At 40.5% G+C, this 26,942-nt stretch overlaps 1 protein-coding gene across 4 annotated transcripts in view; it reads left to right on the top strand.

The window, feature by feature from the left end:
• Arfip1 (ADP-ribosylation factor interacting protein 1) overlaps nucleotides 1-26,942 on the top strand; it is an 86,659-nt gene that overhangs the window by 49,212 nt on the left and 10,505 nt on the right. For 2 of the 4 annotated variants that reach the window (NM_001081093.2, XM_006502482.4), the window contains exons 4-8: nucleotides 4,275-4,370; nucleotides 5,742-5,854; nucleotides 13,837-14,058; nucleotides 17,750-17,907; nucleotides 23,558-23,732. In NM_001081093.2, the coding sequence (NP_001074562.1) occupies nucleotides 4,275-4,370; nucleotides 5,742-5,854; nucleotides 13,837-14,058; nucleotides 17,750-17,907; nucleotides 23,558-23,732 (764 nt within the window). The remainder of the gene's footprint in view (nucleotides 1-4,274; nucleotides 4,371-5,741; nucleotides 5,855-13,836; nucleotides 14,059-17,749; nucleotides 17,908-23,557; nucleotides 23,733-26,942) is intronic. The other 2 variants (XM_006502484.3, NM_001293801.1) reach the window with 1 other exon arrangement.

Below are 26,942 nucleotides of genomic sequence, written 5' to 3'. Positions count from 1 at the left end.
TCCCAGATCTTCTACATCCTTTCCCAACTTCCCCTTTTAAGGGACAAAAGAAACTAAAACACTTAGTCCAGAATGTGCCTTCCACATACACGCAGGGGTGTGAGCCCACCCACTAGTGCGTGAGCAGCAGGGTAAGAGCTCATGAGTCCCTCCCCATTGTCCTGCAGTGCTGGCTGCTTAGACCTGGTGTAAGCAACAACTGTCAGAGATCAGGAAAGCAGCGATCCTGTCAAGCCCAGAAGACACTGCTGTTTACCCTGTCCCCACCCACTCTTTCTATAGCGCTCCCTGAGAAGTGTTTTCGTAAATGACTGTAAGAAAACCAGCAAACATTGGATGTAGAGCTGTAATTAAGTAGCTAGAGTTAGCGTTCAGTGTGAACTTTGTTAATTTTCTTACTGTGTTGTGGTTTGATAGAGTAGATCTTGCTTTGTCAGTACTTAGCCCTCTTGCAGATAATAACATTGATCAATCTTTCTGTATATTATTGGCCAGCTCTTTCCTTGAGGGCAGTTGGGAGTTTGAACTATATTATTTGTAATCTGAGTCTTACACTCGGAGCGTAGGCTGGGGAATGAATGAGTGTTACCATTCCTTCCCCTTCATTGTATTTAAAAAGTAAAGCTAGAAAGGAAGCAAATATGTTGCTTTGCTATCTGGTTTTTGTTTGCTTGGTTTTGGTTTTTTGAGACAGGGTTTCTCTGTGTAGCCCTGGCTGTGCTGTCAGTCACTCTGTAGACCAGGCTGGCCTCGAACTCACAGAGATAGAGTTCTGCCTCTGCCCCCCAAGGTTTGTCAGTATCTTAACAGTATATAGCTGTAAAGCTCTTGAAAACAAAAGTTAATACGTGGCTGTGAAAAATAAAGTCTGGGGCCTGTAAAATGTCTCAGCAGGTAAAGTCACTTGTCACATCATGGGATGAGAAAGCTGAATCCTGCAAGCTGTCTTCTGATCTCCATGTGTACACCATGACTGCCTTACCCCCCCTCCCACCCCACCCCCCTACACACACAACAAGAAATGAAGTCTTACAGTTGGGAAGTTGGTTTGCTTGGTAAAGTGCTCAGTGTGTGAACTGAGTCTTGTCAGTTCAGTGACTCCCAGGCCAGTGAGAAGCCCTAGCTCAAAACACAAAGCAGACAGCATCTGAGAGCATCTAACAGCAGCAGCACGGGGTCCTCTGCTTTCATAGGCAGCGCCTGCAGGCATCCACAGAGACAGGCAACCCAAGCTCCTCTTCATTCCCAAGTGGTAGAGCATTCTCACGCAGACGTCTTTGTCTTTGAAAGGGTTGACTAAATGCCTAAAATCATGCTTGCTTAACATACTGGCCAACTTTACATAATCTGATTAGTTACTACTTAATAACTTTATTTTATTACATTTTGTATTATTGGGAGTTGAACTCAGGATCTTGTACATATCAGACAAATGCTCTACCACTAAGGCTACATCCCTAAAGTAAAGTTACAAAATTATACCTAAATTTAGCCTTAAAGTCAACAACAGATATTGAAATCTGGTCAACAACAGATTTGGCAAACTCAGTAAAAGTGTGAGTTAAAAGTAAATTAAGTTCCTGGCAAGAAGGTGTGCTTGTTCCCCGAGGTTTTAGTTTTGGGTTATTTTTAATGAGAGTTCTAGTCCTCGAACCTGCCTTGATTTCTGTTGAGAGGAAATTGGCTAATTCCCCCAAACTTGGTCAGTTAGCAAGATCCTGAAGTTGTTTGTTTTTTCCTATTTTTCTCTTTTGAGGGATAGGATCGTGCAGTGCAGTCCAGGTTGGCATAAACTCACAGTCCTCTCTCTCTCCTGGTAGGATTTCCTCTCCTGGGTCCTAGGAATAAGAGGTGTGTGCCGCCATGTCCAGCTGTAAAATTTTGGATCCCCAATAGGTTTTTGTGGGTATTAGTGAGCACTTTTGATAGCTAAATTCAGTTGGGAAGGCTGATTTAAACTACGCCAGTCGGAAGGCTTAGAGTTCAGAAGATAGGAAAAAATGGAAGGTGACTTTGAAGGCAAGGCAGACAGCTGAAGTCCCACCCACTTTAACACCACAGCATTTGCCATTTTAGTATGGAAGCTGTGTCTCTTTCTACATATATTTTACACGTCAGGTTGTGCTGTGACATCATTCCTTACAGACCTTATGGACTGTGACAACCAGAACAACAGAGCTCTGTTCCTGAGGTCATCAGACATGGAGCTGTAGTCCTGGTTCCTTACGTTTACTACTTCCTCATGGGAGCCCCGTGCCTTGGATAATAGAAATATGGTCTTTGTGTGATACGGCTTTTACCCTGGATAGCCTCTGGAATGTCTTTCAACTAAAGACAAGTAACTTGTAGATAGTGACTTGTATTTAATTTGATAATGGAGATCCAGGTGCAGATTCTGTACTTTCCCATATGAGACTGTTTCACCTACTGAGGCTCATTGCCCATAGACTTTATTGTAGGTGTTCGGACCACTTTATATCAGCCAGTCTGGTTTTAAGTTTTGTAGTTCAGAAGTTTAAAGGGACAGAGAGTAATCTCTACTTTCAAAAATAGTGGCAATCAATTTAGGTCTAGCATATGCTTGAGTTCAGTGTAAGTGGGTTTTCATACTTTTACAACTAAAGCCTATCTTTATCAGAACTTTGTGTATGTGTATATGGGATATGTACATTTCTAATTATATATTAAGTAGATATTGATTTTTTCCTGTCATGAATGAATTTTATATATGATTTTTTCCAGAAAATGGCGGGAGACTATTATTAAAATGATAGTATATTGTAGGCATTAGGATCGTCCCAGCTAGAGCTAGAGAGGTAGCTTACTGAGTAAGAGCGCGTGCTTGGTAAACGCGAGGATTTGAACTGGAATCTCGAGCATCCATGAAAAAGCCAGGCGTAGCTTCTTGTTCCTGTGACTCCTGGGCTAGGTAGATGGGGGGAGGAGGGTACCTGACATTCTCTGCCTGTCATACATACGTGTATACAGATAGACCACACAAACCCTCTCAGGGAGACAGATACATAGAGAAAAGCAAATAGTCTCAGCTGTATAGTGAAAGGATTTCTCATGTTTTTATTGATTACTCTCTTTAACTTGATTTAATCCTGGGCTTTATCAACAATGATGGGTAGCATCCTTTTTGAAAAATTGCATTTATTTGTTTTGTGTGTGTATGTATGAGGGTGCACATGCTATAGTAGGAATGTTTATGGAAGTTAGAGGACAGTTTGTGAGAATTAGCTACTTATACCTGAATTCCAGGGATCACGCCCCAGGGTGTTGGCTTAGGAGCCAGTGCCTCTACTTTCCGAGTATTTATTACTGTTGAGAAGACTACAGAGGCTCAGATACGTAAGTAAGTTGTCAGTGTGTTCCTGGTACTATGTCATAGAAAGAACCAGAACTTTATACCTAGAATTAGAATTATAACTTGGTTGTGATTTACTTAAAATTTATTTTTTTCCACTTGTTCTCAAACTTGACTGTTTGAAAATCCCCCAAGTAGCCTTCAAAGGCAGCAGGTGCCTTTTGCAGTGGATCTTGAGAGAATTGCAAATATTCCCTAAAGTTCCATTAGTGATTCTCAGGATCCCTTGGGAAACATGACAGCCCTGATTCTGAAACTTCCCAGTACCCAGAGTTCACCCCTGGCGCAGCTCCTGGTTCCATATGCCTAAGCGTTTGCATTTCAGCAGGGCTCAGGGTCCTGAGTTGCTGTGGGTTCCCTGCATTCTCAGCATAAGGAGCAGTAGTCTGCAGTGTATCATACTTGGCTTGGGACTGGAAAGTTTGGCAACAGTATCTGTAAAGGCTGTAATTCTTATGAAGAACATCATTCACATTTTTCTAAGAAGGAATAAAAATGCTTTAGTATTCCTTTCTACACTTAAGCTTTTTTCTTCATATAAAGTCTGGGAAGTTATGAGATCTATACCTAAACTACAAGTCATTCAACTCTAGGACTTTCATATGTCTTGGTTTTGAAAATAACAGACTCCAGGGAAACTTGTTTAGATAGGATTTTACCAATTCTTTTATAGAGTGGGGTGCTTTGTTAGGTTTTGATAGGCTAATGGAAAGTTTATATAGAACTCAGTGAGGTCTATAGCATCTTACGATTAGTCCTTACCTGCCAAGAAGCAAGCGTATTCATTGTCATCTTCATTGCAGTGTTTGACCATGTTAAAGGAGTTGTCAATAGATCTCTGTTCAGACTGTCCCCTGTGTGGAGGAGGAAGTGGATTTTCACAGTTCAATGTCTGCCTTTCCAGGTTCCTCAGCACCACCTTTGCCATGTGTTCTGTCTCCCAGCAGGGTGGCAGCTAGTAAGCTGACCCAGCAAGCAGGTGATCTGACTGTTCCTGCAGGTATCCACTGTTTGTCCTCCCGCTGAAGCCAGCCTACCTCAGTTTCATGATTCTTGCTCTGTGTTTGTAGGCATGTGCTCTTGTGGCTGCTGCTGCTGCTGCTGCTGCTGCTTTCTCTAGGAATAAGAGAAATAAATCACTTTTCTAGCCATTGCCTACTTTTTCAACACAATTAGGTTGTGTCTCAAATCTGAAACTTAATTATTTTAAAGGTTAAAAGCATAATAAAATATAATTTGCTTTAATCCATTTTTTCTTTTCCTCTGGTTGGTATAAATCTACCTATTTGATTCTTTCTTCTCAGCTTTGCAGCTCTGCCCTCTTTACAAGCAGAAAGGGAGCTTTGACAGTTGTAGTATTGAGAATGGGACAAGTGAAAAGGTGGTGTATTCCTGTCAGTCTCAGCATACAGATAGATTGTAGATTGCAACAAAATGAGCTGGATTTAGTAGTACATGCCTGTAACGTCAGCACTGACAAGGCCGACTTGGGCCACGTAAGGAGATACTCTTAAAATCAAAACTTGAAACAAAAAGAAATGGAAAAAACAAAATACACAGTTCTTTTTTGTATAGCATTAATGCTTTATTTTTATGAGATTTTTATAAATTCTTACATGGTTTTGTGGGGGTTTTTTGTTCTTTTTTTTATGTGTGTGTGTTTTGGGGTTTTTTTGGTTGGTTGGTTGGTTGGTTGGGTTTTTGGCAATGCTCTGATTCTTAGGTGTGTGGCAAAGGATAATTTGGCTGTTGGAGTAAGTGGGAGAAGAAAATGCATACTCACCCTGAGTCCTGGTGTTTGTTCCCATGCACACATGTACACATGTGTAGGTCAGCCTTGGTTGTCTTTTACCACTAGTCTCTTGACTTTGCGGCCAGTGTCTATCACTAAGCCTGTAGCTTATCAAATCAGCTGGGCTGGCTGATCAGTGAGCTCCAGGGACTACCATCTGCACTGAGGTCACCGACCTGCACCACCTCATTCAGGTTTCTACATGGGTGCTGGAGATTTGTACATGAGTCCTATTGCTTGTGTAGCAAGCACTTAACGGAACAAGCAAGCTCCTAGACCAGATGTTTGTTGTTTGGTTTGGTTCCATTAAGTTTTTTTGTTCTTATTTTTTAGGTACATTTGCAGCAGAATTTGTTTCTTAAAGTAAAACAAACTATATGTTTGTTTAGTGGACAGAAATGTTTGTAAGTGATTATGAAATTATCCTGTGTGTTTCCAGGAGGCTCAATCTGTCACACAGTGGGAACCTTTACATTTTTTATCTAAGTAGTTCAGTTTGAATAGCATCAGGCTTCGTATTTTCTCTCATGCCCTTTGTTGATCTGGATTGTACTTTTGTCTTTTATTATGATCACATAGGTGGCCAAAGAACACACACAAAAGGAGGACCAGTTATTCTAGCAGATGAAATAAAAAATCCTGCAATGGAGAAGTTAGAACTTGTTAGAAAATGGAGTCTCAACACATATAAGGTTTGTAACTTTTAAATTATTTCTGTGACCTCATTTATATGTAATTCATAGTTATTATATGTAATTCATATCATAGTGTTCCATCATTTATCTTTATAAATAAAATTGTACTGTAAAGTTGAGTACAAAAGAATTTGAAAAAGACCTATTAAAATACGTAATTCTGGCAGATAATATATATATGTGTGTGTGTATGTGTGTGTGTATACACACACACATACATACACACATACATACATACATACATACATATATATTTAAAAAGCAAAACCCAACCTTCATGCAGTGGCACATGCCTGTAATCCCAGCACTTAGAGGCCAAGGCAGGAAGATTGTGGTAAGTTCCAGGCCAATCAGGGCTATACACACACACACACACACACACACACACACACACACACACACACACGTTCTTGGAATATCTTTAACCATAGAACTGCTAAGGTCATTACTCATTCCCTCTCCTTTTTTGGTAATTTGTTTATGTAAGACACAGGGTCTCACTGTATTGGCCAGTCTGGGCAGCCGTTCCAGGAATCAAGGGATCCTCTGACTTCAGCCTCCTGGGTTACCTAGACTATAGGCTGATGCTCCTGAAGCTGATCTTTTCTTGATATTTTATAACAGCTGAAGGTTAAGAGAGGCACACTAGTTCTCCAAAGCTGGTAACTCTGTGCTCCTGTAGTCATCCCTAAGTGTACAGGCAGCACCAGATTATAAGTTCAGCAGGGCTATTTGTATTTCGTTGGAGTAGTCATTGGTGGCTATTTTCCTAAGGAGCTCAATAAAATAAGTAAGTCCTTTTTAGATCTACAGCACGTGTGATGCTGTCCAAGGCACAGATCTTCTTAGCACTTTTGGATCTTACTAGGGATCGGACACTGGAAGTCAGTGGACATGTAAGATGAGAGACCCTAGCAGCATAGGCCGCAGTGCTTGTGCTTTAAGTTGGTTATGGGTCTAGTGGTTGGCAAGTCAAAATTGTTTTCGTTTGTACAGACAGAAGTTTCCTCTAAGGTGTCTTCTCAAGAGTAAAGCAGAGTGGGATTATTCTTTCAGCTGTTTTAAAACATCACATGAAGCCCTCTATAAAAATACAAGCTTTCTTGCAATGTGAGACTGAACTTGTGTATGCTAGACCATAATAAGTTTTCTTCATTTTCTAGATGTATATTTTTATTTTTTGTGTACGAGTATTTTTCCTGCCCGTGCATATGTGCGCATGTGTGTGCCAAGGGCCTGTTATGAGAAGACATCAGATCTGGAATTGGAGTTATAGATGGATATGAGCTACCATGTGGATGCCTGGAATTGAACCTGAGTCCTCTGCAAGAGCAACAAGTGTTCTTAGCTACAGAGGCATCTTTCTAGCCCCCAAAGTTTTCTTAATAAGATAAAGGTGCTCTGAAATCTGCTACATGCGTTTTTCCAAAAGTTATGTAGTTCATGTCATCATGTGACCTGAGGAATGCTGGCGGTAGTCTGTGAAAAGCAATGCCTACTACAGCATTCTTCTCACACAGGGGTATCCTTGTCAGTCCTTGCTCCCTGTTCTCCAGGGTTGTATGATTCTTGCCTCTGTGTTCTCTCATAATACAGTTGCTACTTGAGCCCTCCTCCCTTCCTTTATTGAACCTAGTATCTAATCAGTCATTACATCCTATGGTTTCTCCCTTGGTTTTCTCTTACTTTCTCTGGTCCCTATCTTTATTACTCTGTCACTATTGTTACGGGTTACCAGCCAGTTATTCTTGGACTGGTGTGGTCATTGTTACATTAACATTCCTCAGCAGATCCTATTATCTTTAGCACCCACATGACCCTTACCCACCTTCCCTGTGGTGCTTCCCTTACTGCTTTTGTCTGCAGATCCTAGCCATAGTGTCACCAGGAATCTGCCTGAGTGTCTGCCTTCCCTGCTCTTGTCGCTGCATGAGGATGTGCTGCCAGCTGTGGAATTCCCCTTCCTGTTGCTTGTGTAATTTTCGTGCCACACTGAGCTCCATTCTTTAAAACAAACAAGCAAGAAAATGTTTTCCCAAAATCTTCTATTATAAACGAGGAAAAGAAACAAAAACAGACTAATAAAAATAAATAGAACAGGGTACCCTATTGAACTATTTATTCAGATAAGAGAAATTAAGGAAACTGATTTCAGGTGATGGATGGGTTCAAGACCTAAACTGGAAGTTCCTTCTGGTTTGTTTGTTCTGTCTCTCTATCTGTCCTTCCTGCTCCTTGAGGCAGGGTCTGCTGCATTGCCCCTTTTGAAATACGTTTCTTTTCTCATTTGTTCTCTCACTTCCCCCCTCGTTCTTCTTCCTCTCCCTGCCCCACCCCCAAAGAATAAATTGTCTGTTTCAGGCATTGAGAGCCAACAGCTTTTCTGAATATGAAATATTGTTTTAAAGTCATACTTTAAATTCTGAAGGAGTTTCCTTTAGCATTCGTGATACAGTTGATTACCTCTGCCTTTAAGGCTATGTCTTTCAGCTTCCCATCCTGGTTTTCCTGCAGGTATTGCTCCATCTGTTCATGGCATTCATCCATATCCTCTGTTTATTGCCCTCTTAGGCTTCCTTCTGTATTTTGTCTTACTAACCTTTCTTTAATCTGTGAAATTGTTCTTTTCCTTGTACTTAAATGTCTGTCTATTTTGCCATCACAACAAAGCTCTTTGTGCTATTTAAATCATCAGAGTGCACAGCCTATAGTGTCACTTCCTGAGCCTGTTGGATGGTGCCCAGTGGTATTCCCTGTACTTCATCATTTCATCCACCTGCCACAGTTAGGAGATCTATCTAGTCAATATATATATATATATTTTTTTTTTGGTTTTTTGAGACATGGTTTCTCTGTAGCCCTGGCTGTCCTGGAACTCACTTTGTAGACCAGGCTGGCCTCTAACTCAGAAATCCACCTGACTCTGCCTCCCGAGTGCTGGGATTAAAGGCGTGTGCCACCACGCCCGGCTAATAATTTTTTTTTTAAACCATCCAACTCTTCAAGTTAGCAGGTTAGCTTCATTTGGAAGCTGTTACATTCTAAATGATTTTGGGGAAGGTGAGGGAGGAGTGAAAAGATCTTGGTAGTAGCGTGGGACTTGCTATGTAGAGGGGTCAGCAGGTCTCAAATTCAGAGGTCTGCCTGCTTCAGCTATAGTGCTAGAATCAAAGATGTGCACTACCACACCCTAAGTGTATTCTTTATGTGGGAAACTTTGATCAGTTTATTATAAGTAGTCTCTATTTTCAAGGACTCTGAAGCAGACTAAAGAAATCAGATTCTCTTTGTAAACTGCTATGTAATGTATTCTAGTCTTCAGTTTTGCATTTGAGTTTCAGAATGTTTGAGGGATCATGCCAGAAACTTTCCGAGACACCAAATACTGAAGGAATGAGTGACAACCATATACTTTTTTTTTTAAATATTTTTTTTATTACGTATTTTCCTCATTTACATTTCCAATGCTATCCCAAAAGTCCCCCATACCCTCTCCCCCACTCCCCTACCCACCCATTCCCACTTTTTGGCCCTGGCGTCCCCTTTACTGGGGCATATAAAGTTTGCGTGTCCAATGGGCCTCTCTTTCCAGTGATGGCCAACTAGACCATCTTTTGATACATATGCAGCTAGAGTCAAGAACTCTGGGGTACTGGTTAGTTCATAATGTTGTTGCACCTACAGGGTTGCAGATCTCTTTAGCTCTTTGGATACTTTCTCTAGCTCCTCCATTGGGAGCCCTGTCATCCATCCAATAGCTGACTGTGAGTATCCACTTCTGTGTTTGCTAGGCCCCGGCCTAGTCTCACAAGAGACAGCTATATCAGGGTCCTTTCAGCAAATGCTTGCTAGTGTATGCAATGGTGTCATCGTTTGGAGGCTAATTATGGGATGGATCCCTGGATATGGCAGTCTCTAGATTGTCCATCCTTTTGTCTCAGCTCCAAACTTTGTCTCTGTAACTCCTTCCATGGGTGATTGTTTCCAATTCTAAGAAGGGGCAAAGTGTCCACACTTTGGTCTTCATTCTTCTTGAGTTTCATGCGTTTAGCAAATTGTACCTTATATCTCGGGTATACTAGTTTCTGGGCTAATATCCACTTATCAGTGAGTACATATTGTGAGAGTTCCTTTGTGATTGGGTTACCTCACTCAGGATGATGCCCTCCAGGTCCAACCATTTGCCTAGGAATTTCATAAATTCATTCTTTTTAATAGCTGAGTAGTACTCCATTGTGTAAATGTACCACATTTTTTTGTATCCATTCCTCTGTTGAGGGGCATCTGGGTTCTTTCCAGCTTCTGGCTATTATAAATAAGGCTGCTATGAACATAGTGGAGCATGTATCTTACTAGTTGGAACATCTTCTGGATATATGCCCAGGAGAGGTATTGTGGGATCCTCCGGTAGTACTATGTCCAATTTTCTGAGGAAACGCCAGAATAATTTCCAGAGTGGTTGTACAAGCTTGCAATCCCACCCACAATGGAGGAGTGTTCCTCTTTCTCCACATCCTCGCCAGCATCTGCTATCACCTGAATTTTTGATCTTAGCCATCTGACTGGTGTGAGATGGAATCTCAGGGTTGTTTTGATTTGCATTTATCTGATGATTAAAGATGCTGAACATTTTTTCAGGTGCTTCTCAGCCATTCGGTATTCCTCGGGTGAGAATTCTTTGTTTAGCTCTGAGCCCCATTTTTAATGGGGTTTTTTGGAGCCCACCTTCTTGAGTTCTTTATATATATTGGATATTAGTCCCCTATCTGATTTAGGATAGGTAAAGATCTTTTTGCAATCTGTTGGTGGCCTTTTTGTCTTATTGACAGTGTCTTTTGCCTTGCAGAAGCTTTGCAATTTTATGAGGACCCATTTGTCAATTCTCGATCTTACAGCACAAGCCGTTGCTGTTCTATTCAGGAATTTTCCCCCTGTGCCCATATCTTCGAGGCTTTTCCCCACCTTCTCCTCTATAAGTATCAGTGTCTCTGGTTTTATGTGGAGTTCCTTGATCCACTTAGATTTGACCTTAGTACAAGATAAAGAGAGAATATTAAAAGCAGTAAGGGAGAAAGATCAAGTAACATATAAAGGCAGGCCTATCAGAATTACACCAGACTTTTCACCAGAGACTATGAAAGCCACAAGAGCCTGGACAGATGTTATACGGACACGAAGAGAACACAAATGCCAGCCTAGGCTACTATACCTGGCCAAACTCTCAATTACCATAGATGAAGAAACCAAAGCATTCCACGACAAAACCAAATTCACACATTATCTTTCCACGAATCCAGCCCTTCAAAGGATAATAACAGAAAAAAAACAATACAAGGACGGAAACCACGCCCTAGAAAAAGCAAGAAAGTAATCCCTCAACAAACCAAAAAGAAGACAGCCACAAGAACAGAATGCCAACAACAAAAATAAAAGGAAGCAACAATTACTTTTCCTTAATATCTCTTAATATCAATGGACTCAATTCCCCAATAAAAAGACATAGACTAACAGACTGGCTACACAAACAGGACCCAAAATTCTGCTGCTTACAGGAAACCCATCTCAGGGAAAAAGACAGACACTACCTCAGAGTGAAAGGCTGGAAAACAATTTTCCAAGCAAATGGTCTGAAGAAACAAGCTGGAGTAGCCATTCTAATATTGAATAAAATCGACTTACTTTCTTTATCATACTGCAAGCACACACACTAGTATTCTCATTTTTGATTGTTTAGATTTTTCTTAAGAATGTAGTTACCTCCTATAGGTTATGTAAATATGTATTTAATCTGTCTAAACTTATCTCAGTTTGCCTCATAATCAATATCCTATTCTTTCTACTGCCCTAGTTGTGGGCAATGAAAAGCATGTCTTCCTTAGATCTTGTCCCCAGTGCCTGCTTGTGAACATCATTTTGGTTTTTTGGGTTTTTTTTTTAAATGGTCACGAATTTTCATTTTTATGTCATCTGCAAACCTCAGCCAATGAATTTGGCTTCTTTACTCAACAGGTTTCTGTTTCTGGGTTGTAGTAGAAAGCACTATGCTTTGGTTTGCTAATAAAATGGAAGTCTCTGATCGAGAAACTCTGGGAACAAGTGTTAGCTCTTGTTTTATTACAGATTCAGATACCATTTTTTTGGTCTTTATTTTTCTCTTTAAAATCAGTATCTCCAGTTAAACTTTTTTATTTTGATTTTATTTCCTAAAACAGTTTTATTTATTTATTTATTTATTTATTTATTTATTTATTTATTTATAGTGACTCTGTGTGTGTGTGTGTGTGTGTGTGTGTGTGTGTGTGTGTGTGCATGTATACTCATGCTGTAGCGCACAGCTGTGGGGGTTAGAGGATAACTTGCTGGAGTTGGTTCTCTCATTCCACCATTGTGGCTCCTTGGGCTCAACCTCAGATCATTAGGCTAGGCTGTTAGTCCTGACCCCTCATCCTTTGCCATGGCTCTGGGAACTCGGCCTGACGAGAGCCTTAAGAAGACAAGACAGTAAGCCTGGACCTGAGCCAAGGCTGGCTAAGATATTTAGTTTCTTTTATTATAAATCAGTTATTGATTCTGTGCAATCAAAAAGCACAACTGAATGCTGTGGTCAATTCTACAACTAGTTTTAGGTTTGTGACTAGTATCATTTTCTTGGAGTAATAAAGAAATGATAATAAAAGAAAAAAAGAAAAACAAGGCAAACGTACACACAGAAAGAGCTGGGGTGGGTAGACTTGGCTCTCGGATGAAGAAACTGCAGCACCTCAGCTCAGTATGTTTATTATATGGAATTGAACCCCAGATAAACAAGGAAGCATACAGCTGGATCAAGGACGTTGTAGCTGATCACAGTAGACACAGTCTCTGTTGGGGCTCTCAGGCTGGGACCATCCTGGGTGGGAAACCATGGTGGACATTTTCTGCTCACACTGTCTTTGTTGTTCTCTGAGCCTCCCTCCCAGGCAAAGGCTTTGCTGTTTCCCCCTGGGTCAGAGGCTCTGGGGTCCTTAATGTGGCTGTGCACACAATCACTCAGGTCCTCACTCGGGTCCTCGTTCCCCACATCCGGGAACTTTGGGAGATGTGATAAATAGCATATTTAAAAGTTATAATACTTTTACTACCAATTTTGTTGTTATTGTTATTGTCGTTACTGTTGTCTTGGGGTATTCTGCTTGCTCATTTGTATTGTTTTTTTAAGATAGGGTCACATGTACTCTAGACTGGCCTTGGTCTCCTGATCTACCAGCTTTCCAGTGGGCCACCACTCTGGGTTTTTATTACCTTCGTAGAATATTTTTTATTTTAATGATGAAGAATACTCTGATACGTTATACAGTTATTCTTAGAATAATAAAATATAATTTTTATTTTCATAAAAATTATTGCTAGAAAGTTTACCTTCTTGTTCTCTGAAATTAGGTACATTTTTTTTTTAAAGTATGTTTCTGGGACAGAATAGAATAACAGCTAAGTATTACGCTGAACTTGGAGAATTTCTAGTCTCTCTTCATTATCATCTTATTGTTTCTTTTCCTGTTCTCTGTCTTTTCATTCTCCCTTCCTACACAAGCACAGATTATTTAAGGTGAAAGTAGGAAAGTAACCAGTCAGAGAGTTACGTCTAGGCAGTCTTTGCTTCTCTCTATGTAAGTCTTCATGCTATTCTACCAAACTGCCAGGCATTCCTGTTGCTTTAAATACTTTATCCAAATGCAGTAAACTTGAAATATGATTATGTGGATAGTTCATTTGGCAATATATAAACTAGCTAGATGTATGTCAGAACATCCTTAGCTTAGTACTAGTTATTAATTCGACAGGCCTGTAAATGCATTTCCTCAGTCGTGGGAGGGGCAGTCGTTCAGCTGGGTAACTGGCTCTTAAGTATAAAACTAGCTGGGCAGTGCGCAGGGTGGTATTTTGCATTGTTTTATTGTTCTCTTTTTCTTCCTAAACAAAGTGTATCTTTCTGCTTTTAGTGTACCCGGCAAATTATATCTGAGAAACTAGGCCGTGGCTCAAGAACTGTGGACCTTGAACTTGAAGCTCAGATTGATATATTAAGAGATAATAAGAAAAAATATGAAAACATTCTGAAACTGGCTCAGACCTTGTCGACGCAGCTTTTCCAGATGGTGCACACCCAAAAGCAACTCGGAGATGCCTTTGCTGACCTGAGTTTGAAGTCTCTAGAGCTCCATGTAAGATTATGAGAATAACTCTTAGGGGTTGTGGGTGTAAGGGTACTAATAGAAGTATTTTCCATTTATAATGGGCTAAACTCTTAGTAAGATTGACATTGCTGTGTTTGTTTAGGTGCTGGACACTGAACCCAGTGACCATTGGTGTTAGTCCACTGGTCCATATCCTCAAACCCCAATGGAATGAGATTTTGAGGCATTCTTCTTTTTTTGTGTTTTGGGTTTTTTTTTTTTTAATCTGTTTTTTTCTTTTTTAAAGATTTATTTTATGAGTACACTGTGGCTGTCTTCAGACACACCAGAAGAGGGCATCGGATCCCGTCACAGATGGCTATGAGCCACCACATGGTTGCTGGGAATTGAACTCATGTCCTCTGGAAGGGCAGTCAGTGCTCTTTAACTACTGAGCCATCTCTCCAGCCCCAGGACACTTCTTTTTAAGATACTACATCAGGCAGTCTTTTGTTTGTTTGTTTTCCTTTGTTTGCTTGCTTGCTTGTTTTGTTTGAGACAGGGTTTCTCTGTGTGCCCTGGTTGTCCTGGAACTTGCTTTGTAGGCCAGGCTGGCCTGGAGCTTATGGAGATCCCTGTGTTTGCCTCTTACCGCCTGACTCTGCCTTCTGAGTGCTGGGAGTAAAGGCGTGTGACGCCACCGCTCGCCTGGCTTACATCATGCAGTCTTTAAGATGACTCTCAATGTAGTGATCCACTTCTGCCTGGAACAGATGTCAGCTGGAGGTCCTAGGAGACAGTTCTTGGCGAGAGAGAAGGAAAAAGATTACCCACTATACCCAAGCCTACAAAGAATTGTAACTGATTCTTTGGTGGGATATTAGAGTAAGTAGGCACTTACTGTGAAAACCTCTTACCAGTCTTGAAATATGTTGAACAAATAGTCACTTGCTTGAGTGGACTTGAGGTATATCTTTACTAAAATTATGAAAATAAATTAGATTTTGGGCTAGGATGCAGCTCAGATAGAGTATATGTTTAGCATTTCTAAAGACAGACATGAAGGCCTTTTTTTTTTTAATCTAGCTTTATTTATTTATTTATTTATTTATTTATTTATTTATATATGGAACAGAACATTCTTGTTTTCAGACAGTCTCTAGCTGAGGCTGGGTCTTAACTCCCTACACAACTAAGGATGACTTTGAATTTCTGGTCCTCCTGCCTCTGCTCTCTGAATGCTAGAACTGATCTGTGTGCTCAGTTATTATTACTGCGCTCACTTAGACACTGCTGGAGCTCAAACCCAAGGTGGACGAGCGCTAGGCAGTCACTCTGCCAACCGAGCTGCGTCCCAAGCCCAGGGGAAGCTTCCCTGAGAAGAACTTTTGCAGTCTTGTGATTAGTGATGCCTGGCTGTTTTTCTTGCCTGGAACAAAAGATAATCCTTCATGCTACAGATGTCTAGCCTGAAAAAGTAGATCATTTAAAGCAGAAAATCACTTGGTCCTAGAAACTTGGATAAGAAATTTAGTACAGACATTGATACAGAGCAATAATTAAAAAAATACAGAAATTTAAATTTTAGATGATCTATTAGACTTACAGAATTTGCTTTTGATTGGATGCATGGATTTATTTTCAGGGTCTCTCTTTCTGTTGCATACGTCTCTGGGTTCTTTTTTTTTTCCCCTCTCATTTGTTAAAATTATAATTTAATTGTATCATTTTGTCTTTCCCTTTCCTCCCTTCAGATTGTCCCATATACCCTTTCTTGATCATCAGTTTGTGTGTGTGCTGTATGTGTATGTGTGTTGTGTGGATGTGTATCCTTAAATACCACCTGCTCTGTCTGTGTAATGTTACTTGAATGTGTGTTTTTGGGATAGGCCACTTGGTTTTGGATAGCCAATTGCGGCACTTTTCCCTGGAGAAGACTATTTCTCCCTCTTCTGGTATTCCCAAGTATGTGGAGGATTGAGGCCTTGTGTGCATGCCCCCTCCCCTTCATCATCCTCATTCCTGTCCCTATCCCCCAACATTTCATCCACTCCCATGCCAATACCTGTCCCCTATCCACATCCATGTTAACATACCTATTGGTATTGTTCCACGCTCTGTTATATGGACTCCTTAGTTGATAACTGTTATGCTTATATTAAGTCTAGTTTTTGGTTTTGATTTTTTTTTTAATTCTTTCTTTAAACCTATCTACCTATCTATACCTATTGACAAGGTTTCTCTATGTAGCTCTGGTTGTCTTAGAACTAGCTCTGTAGACTAGGCTGGCTTCAAACTTGCAGAGATCTGCCTGTCTCCGCCTACCAAGAACTGGGATCAAAGATGTGTGTCATCACGCCCAGCTATAAATCTAGTTTTTAAAGCTTTCCTATTTTTTTTTGCTGAAAATTTTTTTTAATTTTTGGCTTTTACCTCTTAATGAATGTCAGAGAAAATAAGTACAATTATAATATTTTAAATTTTTCTAGAAGTTAAAGAAAGTGTTCTATCCCATATATTTTAAATACAATAGCATTTACTTATACTTCAGATGTAATTTAGCTTGTACAAAATATCAGAAACATCCTGCCATTATACCTTTCATTATAAAGATGTTATAATGATGATAGGACCAATAATTGCCTCCCTGTTTATTGTTTTTTTGAGACAGGGTCTTGCCCTGTAGCTCCAATTTGCTTGACCTTGAAACACTTCTGTTGTTTCATCCATCAGAGTGTTAGGATCACAGGTGTGCAACATTCTTCTTACACATTTCTACATTTGTAGTTAGTCTACACCATTTGGAAAACTGAGTCGAGAACAAAGTACATGAACCTCTCTTAAATGAAAAATGCTTTTAGCACAATGTAATTTTACTCTCCTAATACTTAACTGAATTATTACATCATTTATCATCTGGAAATTAATTATCCACATAGCACCATATTAAAATTTCATCTTCTAGTTAACTTTGTTACTTTTTTTTTTGTAGCCCAAATTGAAGTGTTTTATAATAGACTGGAGAATTCAAGATACATCTTAGAGTAAGCTAGGATGACTTTATTTGGTCAGATGTGCTCCTGAGTAATCTGCTTTGACTGCTGAGCATGCAGAGTGTGTTCTTGCCACATCTGAAGGAGTTGTCTGAAATGGTGGCTGCGCCGAGACATGGTTTATTAGAATGAACCGAAGCTGGTGTTGAGTGACCCTCTCAGCTCTGTGCCCAGATAGACCTGATCTTGCAAGGCACCTGGACCACATAAGTTTACAAAGAAATGTGTCTTGTCAATATTTATACTTTGAGGAAATTCAGTCAAAACACAAAAAAGAATGTAATCTATTTTATGTCTGAAAGTTTTAACCAATTGCTACCTAATTTGGTCCTGAAAGTTCTCTGATTAATAAGCTGCTGTATTTTCCCACACAGCTGTGCTTACAGTGTAATAGAAACAAAATCTGGAAACAAAAATATTCTGTATGGTACAAAGTAAGTTAGCTTTTAAAGTTATTTAGATTCAGCTGTGTGTCTGGGCTAATGGTAATTTTGGTTTGCTAAACTTTTAGTAATTATGTAGCTAGCTATGATTTAGATTCGTACACCTTTAAAGATTAGCAGAAAAAGTAAAAACTTCGGTTGCTAGATTTCTAACCCAAACGTTTTCCCATTGATAATATGTTTAGGATTTCAAAGTCATGTCCAGTGATTAGTGGAGCAGTTAAGATGTCGTCTTTGTTTTAGGAAGAATTTGGCTATAATGCAGATACACAGAAGCTGCTGGCTAAAAATGGAGAGACTCTTCTTGGGGCCATTAATTTTTTCATTGCTAGTGTGAACACCTTGGTGAATAAAACAATTGAAGATACATTAATGACTGTAAAACAGTATGAAAATGCCAGGTGGGTATTGCCGTTATGTTGTCCGTTTTACAGGTGGCTTGTATTTAGTCAAGGTTTTTGGTTCCTAACAAGAGAAACTTATTGTCCAATATGAGAAGATAAATAATGTATGAGGAGAGGAAAAAAAAAAGATGGTTAGGCGGCTCTAAGGTCAAAGATGCTTGTTACGTAAGCCTCCTGACTGGGTCAGTACCCGAGACCATGGAGAGATGGAGAGAGAACCACATCCACAGAGAATGCTCTCTTTTCCAAAAAAGAATGGCAGGTTGGAGGTTAGTTCCCAGAGAGAACAAAGTGGGAGAGCCAGGTTTTGAAGAAGACAAGAACCAAAGCCAAATAAAGCCTCAGGTTTTTATCAGCATCTGCCCCAGTGCTTGAAGCCACTTCTTCAGAAGTGATTTTCAGAAGGCCCCCAATACTTCTCCTCGGGGTGTCCGGTTGAGCCTTAGTCATACCCAGCCTTGCTTGCTAAGCAATAGGGAAATGGAGGCACTCTCAGTCCTAGCGTCCTTGTCCTCCCAACCAGACACTCTGGAATCTGACCTGATGTGAGCCTGTAACTTGCTATTGGTGCATCCCACTGTGAGCATCACCCTGCTTCCGCTGCACCAGCTCTTGATTTTCACTTACCCAGGTTCAAACTGCCATTAAATGTTTTCACATTTGACCTTATACATAAATATTCCCCTTTATCTTGGTGGTTTATAATACAGATTTCTAAATGTACTATTTTATATGTATATCCCTCTCATGATTTTGTTAGGTAAACAAAATGTATAGTAATAACTAACTTTAAATATCTAAGAATATTCTTTAAAAAGTACCACATCCATAATAACTTTTCAACTTTTGATTCCACGTGCATTTTCCCCTGTGTCCTGACATTGATGCTTATTGTCAGCCTCATTTTCTGGTAGTGTTCTCTGAACACTTGGAATGCTGCCTTTATGTTACATTTCCATAGCATGGTTGAAGATGGTGCCAAGTCTTAGCTTGTAGGAGTAGAACACAACATTTGACCTCTTACCCTAACTAATGGCAGTGCTTGTGAGAACTCGGAAAGCATGTATCTTACCATTTTGTAGTTGGATACTTATTCTTAGGTCTGTATAGCCTATGCTTTATACAGGTCAAAACTCAGGTATGTGGAAAACTTAATTTTTGATTTTTATTACAAGGAGAAGTGCTTCTGTTCTGTGCTGTTTGTAATTTCCAGTTTAATATTAACGTGGCATTGTTACTGGCTTAGAAATAAAGATCACGGTAACAGCTCAGACTATCTGGTAGGAAGTGGGAGGGTCCTGGTTTGCAGATTATTTAGGCTAAAGGCCTACTTTTTATTTGAATTATTTATTAACATAAAATCAGGTGGTGAAAAACAGAACTGGAAGCAGTCTACTTAAAGACTTAGCTCACTGACATTGGAAGTGTTCTTGTAGAGCTCCCCTCAGCAGCATCTGCAGTAATGATCTGTCTGCTTAAATCTTTTCTCTCACATTGTGTTTTTCATGGATTCTACTGCTGTGTGGATCTTTGCTAAATTTGTCTATCATAATCTATCTATAATCTGTTTTTTGTTTTGCTTTTTAGTTTTTCCAGTTTTTAGGAGTCTAGAAGATTCAAAGATAAGAATTCTTTGACTTGTTTGCCTCCTGGGTGCTAGGGCTGCAGGCAGGTGCCACCGTGCACAGCTCAGTAGAGAAAACACTTATATTTGATTTACCGAGGAGTAAAGTAGCTCTGCAGAGATTGGGTGGCTTGCTTACCTGTCATTTCAAATGTTCATTTGGCTTCCTGTCTTTTAATCTGAAATTTGGGCTGCAAGTGTAGTTCAGAGGTAGTGTATTGCCTAGCACAACTAAACAATAATAATGTAATTTTTAAACCCATAAAATTTTCATGTTTCATGAAAAACAGTTTTTACATATTATATGAGAACCTCAGAGGATAATGTGGTATCAGGTCTCGGGATATATGGTATACTGGCTTTTTCGGAACCTTTGGATAGTTACTTAAAGGAAACTTTCAGACAGCCTCGTTTGTGTGCCTGACAAACTGGCAATGATGTCATCCCATAAGCATCCTTTTTCATTCAAATTATACTAGCATATTCTCTAAGTTTACCTTGGGGCTTGATCTCTGCTTATCAATTCTCTGAGGGCTTGGTTAATAGTGATACTTGGACATTGGCTTCTTAAGGGACAATATTGAAGAAGAGTCCAAACTTCAAAGTTTTAAGTAGCAGTTTCTTTTTTGTTTGACAAATTTACTGCCTTTTAGGGCAAGGGTCATCCATATGACCAGCATTAGAAGTGGTAATTAAGGCGGATGCTGGGTGGTCTGTTAACCCCATCTGCATTGTGTACAAGTCCTTCCTGGCCTCCTCTAACAGCCCGGTCAGTGTTTCTCCACAGCAGCACCAACAAGGCAGACAATTGCAACCTTTTCAGATTCGGACACCTGTTCTCCTGAGAGTACAAGCTCAGGCTGGCGATCTTGAGGTGAAAGTTGTGCCTGGAAGGCTGAGTGCCCATCCCTGGGTGGCACTGAGTGCTTTTAGAGAAGCTTTGCTGGGAAGTTCTGCTTTTCCCTTTTACAAAATGAGTGTCAAAGCTAAGGAGTGTGAGGTCACTATTGGAACTTTTTATCTATCTCAGCCAGCGCTGCTATCTTAAGAAATGCCTCGCTCATGACATCCTACCAGCTTTAGTTTGCTTCTACTTTTTTGTTTGTAGCTTGCTTTTAGCTCTTCCTTTTTTAATACTAAGCATTCTAAAGGTTTTGATTATTGCCCAATGTCATATAATACACATGGGTATGAAGTTTTATAGTAATTATTGTTCCTATTCATAAATGAAAAATGGAAACACAAAAAATGCAATGCAAACTGAAGACAGGAAAGCGAGTGAAAGGTAGTTTAGCCTCTAAACCCATGGGTTTAACTAACTTGTTGCCAAATTTAAGTTTGTCCTACCCCATTGGCTCTTTATGCCTGTCTAAATCCTTACTGCCTTTGTTCTAGTTCTGAGACGTCTTATTCCCCTTAGTCTTGAGACTGGCACATTTTTTTAGTCTACCCAGTCCATCTCCCTGCTATACCATTAGAGGGCCAGCTCTTTATCCTAAACAAATGAAGTCAGGGCAAATCACAGCTCTTCAGTGGCTTTTTACTGCTTATTCTTGCTGGCTTACCTCCGAACTGTTTATCAGGAACTGTGGGTGTTACAGGAAATATTAAAGAAGATTTGCATGCTTACTGCACTACTGCGGGCCACTCTCTTTCCCAGCGAGGTCCCGCCGGGCTACTCTCTGCCCACCAACTATCCGGCAGGGTCAGAGCTCCCATGTTCCCTTTGCTGGTTCTCCAGCCCCACCCAACGACCTTCCACCCTGCAATCAGCCACTACAACACCCAGCAACATGGTAGAAACAAAACTATAGAAGTTTATAATTAACAAGTCAGATTTATATATCAATAAATTCTCAATTCACAAGTTACCAATACAATAAATTCAGGACCAATTGATAATGATAAAAGCTGCCCACCTAGATTAGACAAATTATCCCAGTTATTCAGACCTTTATGCTGTCATAACTACCTGTGGCTATTTAAAGCCACGCTGCTTCAGGTTCTTCTTCCTGTCCCTCCAACTCCATCTTGGCTTTTTCTCTCTCCTCACTCTTCTGTCTCTGCAACTCTTAGCTCCACCTCCCTTTTCCCCGTCCAATCACAGGCCTCCTGCTGAAGTAATATTTTAATGTAATTGGACAGGGAAAAATCCTGCCTCTCGGGAGGCTGCCTACTATTCTAATTGAAATGTCTTCCAGTACTGGACATTAATTTTGGATTGTAATACACTGAATTAATTCTCATCTGTCTATGCCCGTGCCCACACTTTTCTCTTTTGGAGGCATTCTACCAATTTTATTGCCTAATATACTCTTTTACCATCCTTCAAATTTTAATTGTGTCATATTTTTGTTCTTAGAAACACTTTCTTAAATGTCCAGTCACTCCCTGTCTATAATAATAGTTTGCATTATGCCGTTTTGTTGCAATTGGGTCCTCACAAGCATATTGAGGATGAACTCAGCTCACTGGAAACACAGAAGATGCCAGCGTGGGTCACCATTCAGTGAGCGAATCAGTGGTCCTCGTCAGCCCAGAAAGATCTAGTTTGTTAAATTTAGTACAGGTTAAAAATAAGCAGGGCTTGGATGCCAGGCACAGGCCACACACCTTTATTCCAGTATCCAGGAGGCAGAACAAACAGGTATCTGACTTTGAGGCCGGCCTGGTTTTTAGAGTGAGTTTAGGACAGTGAAAGCTACACAGGGAAACCTTGTCTCGAGAAAAGTAAAAAGTAAAATCTTAAAAAATCTTGGGAAACAGAAGCTGGCCAATATCTGTGAGTTCAAGGCCAGCCTGGGCTTCAGAGTGAATTCCAAAACATCCAGGGCTATATAGAGACAGTCTCAAAAACCCCAAAATAAGTAACAGACAAACTAGGGTTGAATGTGAGGGTCTGACATATTACTTTTCAAGTTAAGGTATACAATATAGTTTATTGCTTAACATAGTCTTCATTCTTGGGACTAGAAGATATGAATCTCCCTGTTGATATCTGAATAAAGACCTTTGGCTGTAGCACATGGACTGTTTTTTAGTAAATTAGAGGTCACTTGCTTTCTTTTAGTTGAGTACAGAATACTTGAGGCAGCTGGGTCATTGCTTTCCATAGCAGTACTGTTAACTTCCACAGGGCTATGACAGAGGTGCTGTGTAGCTGCTGGGAGATCACGGAGTGAGGTTGATAGAGTAACAATTTTAGAATCATTAAGGCAAAGCATCTCACAGAACCAGGCCATAGTGTCTATAGGAGATGTCATTTTCACGTTATAGATGCTGCTGTAACCACAATCCATCAGCATTGTACTATCATATGTGCCTGTCAAACACAAAAATGTGACCAGTATCTGTTGGAATATGATGATCTAGAAAATATACAGGGGCTTTCCAAGAGTCGGTACCCAGCCTTCAGATATAAAGTAGCTCATTAGCAATTTTCTACATTCATTACATGTTGCAGCAATGGTATTTTCAGTGTGAATATTTATTATTTAAATACAGTGATGAGAACATTTAAAAGGGCATGCATGCCATGCTTTGGTAGCACTCGGTGTGACTTCTCTCAGCAGTTTTGCTAGGCATTCTAAGTTGGCTGGTTTCACCAACTTTGTCTCATCATTAGTAGCCAGTTCACATTAAGGATTGATAACTACTTTGAACTTGGTTTGGCATCTGTTAAGGTTGGGTTTTTTTTTTTAAATTTAAGTAGTTGCTAACTGTTGAAGATTTTGTCAATTAATATTGTAAATTTAGGGAAGAAATAGTAGATAAGAGTGAGAAGTGGCTCCTCCCTATTCATGCATCCATGTGTGCATGCTTACATGTTACAGTGTTCTACACTGAGGTCCCCAGCCCCTTTGTGTATTAACAGCTCTTTATTTTTAGGGAAAGATAATTTAAAAAGCATCAGTTGTAGACTGGGGGGTGGGGGTGAGTATTAATATGAGACTGTTGTTTTCCAGTCCATCTCTTGACTGTCCCAGTGTTTTCGGGTATGCATTCTTTACTCTCTTCTTTCAGAGTTGAATATGATGCGTACCGCACTGATTTGGAAGAACTGAACCTTGGGCCACGTGATGCAAACACTCTGCCAAAAATTGAGCAGTCGCAGCATCTGTTCCAAATACATAAGGAAAAATATGATAAAATGCGCAGTGATGTTTCTGTCAAATTGAAATTTCTCGAGGAAAATAAGGTAAATTTACTTGCTTTCTGATAGTTTTTCATGGATTTTAGAATAGTCACTTAAATTCGCAGAAATGATTTGTTTCTAAGAACTTTTTCATGACAATTGCATGAAGGAATTTGGTTCATAACTAATTGAGTTTAGATACATAATTCCTGTGACAGGATTCATCAATCATACTGAGTCATGCATGCTCTCGAATATAACAACTGGGTGGGTAAAAAATACTTGTGTTCAACTCTGATCTTCAGATTGAAGTTGGAAAACAAGGACTTTAAATAGTTAAATAACGGAGGGTTTAGTGGTCCATGCCTGTAATCACAGCATTAGGAGACAGAGGCTGGTCCTGGTTTTATTGTGTGCTTCTTTTGGGGTTGGGGGACTTGGGGGATGGGGGGGCTAGGGATTGAATCCAAGCCCTGGGCATGCTGGGTGGGTGAGTGGTCTACTACTGAGCTGTGTTCTCGGCCCTTGAGTTTTCCTTTGTGTGAAGGATCTGTTCCTGTGTTTGACATGTCTTCTTAGTGTTCTGTGAAGATTGTAGTTGTAAATGAGAGAGCAGCCATGGTGCAGCTCGGTGTTGCTCTGTCCTGTGAGTGGATTCATGGAAACAGTTCCTCTTCCTATGCTGTCTGCTTCCTCTGAAACCCGACAGGCCTTCAACCATGCTTGCTTCCTGGTGCCCTCTGAAAACTGGCATGCAGTCAGTCTGTGACTGTAGCATATACCTGAGACAACCCATTTATAAAGTGAAAAGGTCAGGTTGGCTCACAGTCGCAGAGGTCTCAGTAATAAGGTGCACCCCAACAGGAGGATGTGTCAGACAAAACTGCTTACCCTGTGGCAGCCATTGTGACCCTATTTCCTTACTAGGCCCCACTGCTTTGGTTTTTCTACCTTTGTTTGTGGTAGGTTTAGGTTTTTTGTTTTTTGTTTTTTATTTAAGGCATTTTTTTATTAGATATTTTCTTCATTTACATTTCAGATGCTATCCCCAAAGTCCCCTATACCCTACCTCCGCCCTGCTCCCAACCCACCTACTCCCACTTCCTGGCCCTGGCATTCCCCTGTACTGGGGCATATGATCTTCACAATACCAAGGGCCTCTCCTCCCACTGATGGCCAATTAGGCCATCCTCTGCTACATATGCAACTAGAGACACAGCTCTGGGGGTTAGGTTTAGTTTTTATTCTGCTTTATTGTTTTGAGACAAGGGCTCACTAAAGCCCTAGCTGTCCTGGAACTTGCTATGTAGACCAGGCTGGCTTCAGATTCACAGAGATTGTCATGCCTCTGTGTACAACCCCACAGCCAGCTGTTGTTTTTATTTTTGAGGTAGGGTTTAGTAGATAGAAAAGGGCTGGCCTTGTATTAATGATTAGCTCTGCTCCTGAGGTTTTAGCTAAGCAGGTATGTGCCCTGTGCCTGGCCTAAGGCCACACTTAAAGATTCTACTATCCCCAGTAGTGCCATAGGCTGGCAGCCAGGCCTTTTACACATGGTCCTTTGGGGACATTAAAGATTTAAACTGTAGCAATTATTTTTATTTACTTCTAGAAAACTATATTTATATGTTCCCTCATGACATCAAAGGGCCATATTAAATTATTACCTTCTTGTTTTCTTTAAGCCCATAGCTACCGTAACATCTGCAGAATAACATATTTCTTTGGGTTCTACCATGTCTAGAAATATTATTCCATTTTTAAAGAGACTGTGATGAAAATACTCACCTGGAAGCATACAGTGATAGAAAAAAGAAAGCTAAGTAGATTATCAGAGAGATTGCCCAACATGATCGAAGTAGCACAGCCTTTTAAAGCACTCATTAGCTAAGGTCCACAGATTATGTTCATTTCAGTCTCAGAGGTATTAATCAGTTACATTGTTTAGTATTTTGATGGATAGTATTGTATCAATATTTACATATTTGTTGACATTATCACTGATAGAGTACTTAGAAGAGCCCTGGTCTAAAGTAATATGAATGTTGATAACTTCGCCACTAGCCAGGTCCTTTCTAAAATTTTTTTGTATTACTTTTTTTTATAGTCCAGTTGTTATCCCATTCCTCCTCCCCACCCCCACTCCTGTCTCCAAGAGTATATCCCCTCCCCCCTCCTCCCTCCCCCCACCAGGCCTTGCAACTCCCTGGGGCCTCAACTCTTTGCAGGGTTAGGCGCATCTTTTCTCACTGAGGCCAGACCAAGCAATCCTCTGCTGTCTATGTGTCAGGAACCTCATATCAGCTGGTGTATGCTGCCTGGTTCATGGCTCAGTGTTTGAGAGATCTTGGGGGTCCAGGTTAGTTGAGACTGCTGGTCTTCCTATGGGGTTGCTCTCCTCCTCAGCTTCCCTAATTCAACCATGGGGTCCCCAACTTCAGTCCATTACTTGGGTGTAAGTATCTGCATGTATGAGGACCTAAGTTCAGATCCACAGCATGCATTTGCAACCTCGGCACTGTGAGGCAGACACAGGAGGATAGGGCTGGGGCGGGGTGGGGGCGTCACTGGCCAGCCAACAGCTGAGCAGTAAGCTCCAAGTTCAGTGAAGAGAGCCTGTCTTTAAAAAACAGGGCATACAGTGGGGAGAGGAAACTTGTAGAGTCTACCTCCAGGAGAAAGACAGGCCATCAAGTGGAGGGATGGGGTTGTCATCCCACAGTCAAAAACTCTGACCCAGAATTGTTCCTGTCTGAAAGAACATCAGGGACAAAAATGGCCATATTTGAATTTGTTATTCTTCCTTTGTCAGAACCACGTTCCACTTTAATCTATGTTTTCTGCCTTCCCTCCCCATGATGTGGTTGCTTGCCTTTAACTTACACAATCTATACTACTCTCTGATGTGCCCTTCGTTGTTTGCTAAACAACACTGGGTTTGTAGCAGTGAGGACTGAGTTAAGTAGATTCTTGGAATGTTTCACCTTCCATCATTTCTCCTTTTAGACCTTTAAATAATGTTGTTTGAGGTATTTTGTGACCTAAAGCAGCTTGTTTATCTGCCATTTGTTCTTTCAAGTCTCAAAGCAAAATATAGGCCACTTTAGTAAAAAGAACAAACCCCATCATTTTTGGTGCTCTGGGGAGTCTGTGAAAATAGGTACCGAGCCCTCCTTTAAGCCTTCCTGACATTCAATGATGGTTCAGGCATTCACCACAATGTGTGCACTCTTCCCCACAGTGGAGGTCTACTGCAGGAACTGCTCAGCCATC

The sequence above is a fragment of the Mus musculus genome, chromosome 3 (genome assembly GCF_000001635.26).
Source record: "Mus musculus strain C57BL/6J chromosome 3, GRCm38.p6 C57BL/6J".
NCBI lineage: Eukaryota > Metazoa > Chordata > Mammalia > Rodentia > Muridae > Mus > Mus musculus.
The sequence above is the reverse complement of the archived record's forward strand: the minus strand, read 5'-3'. Positions and strand labels throughout refer to the sequence as shown.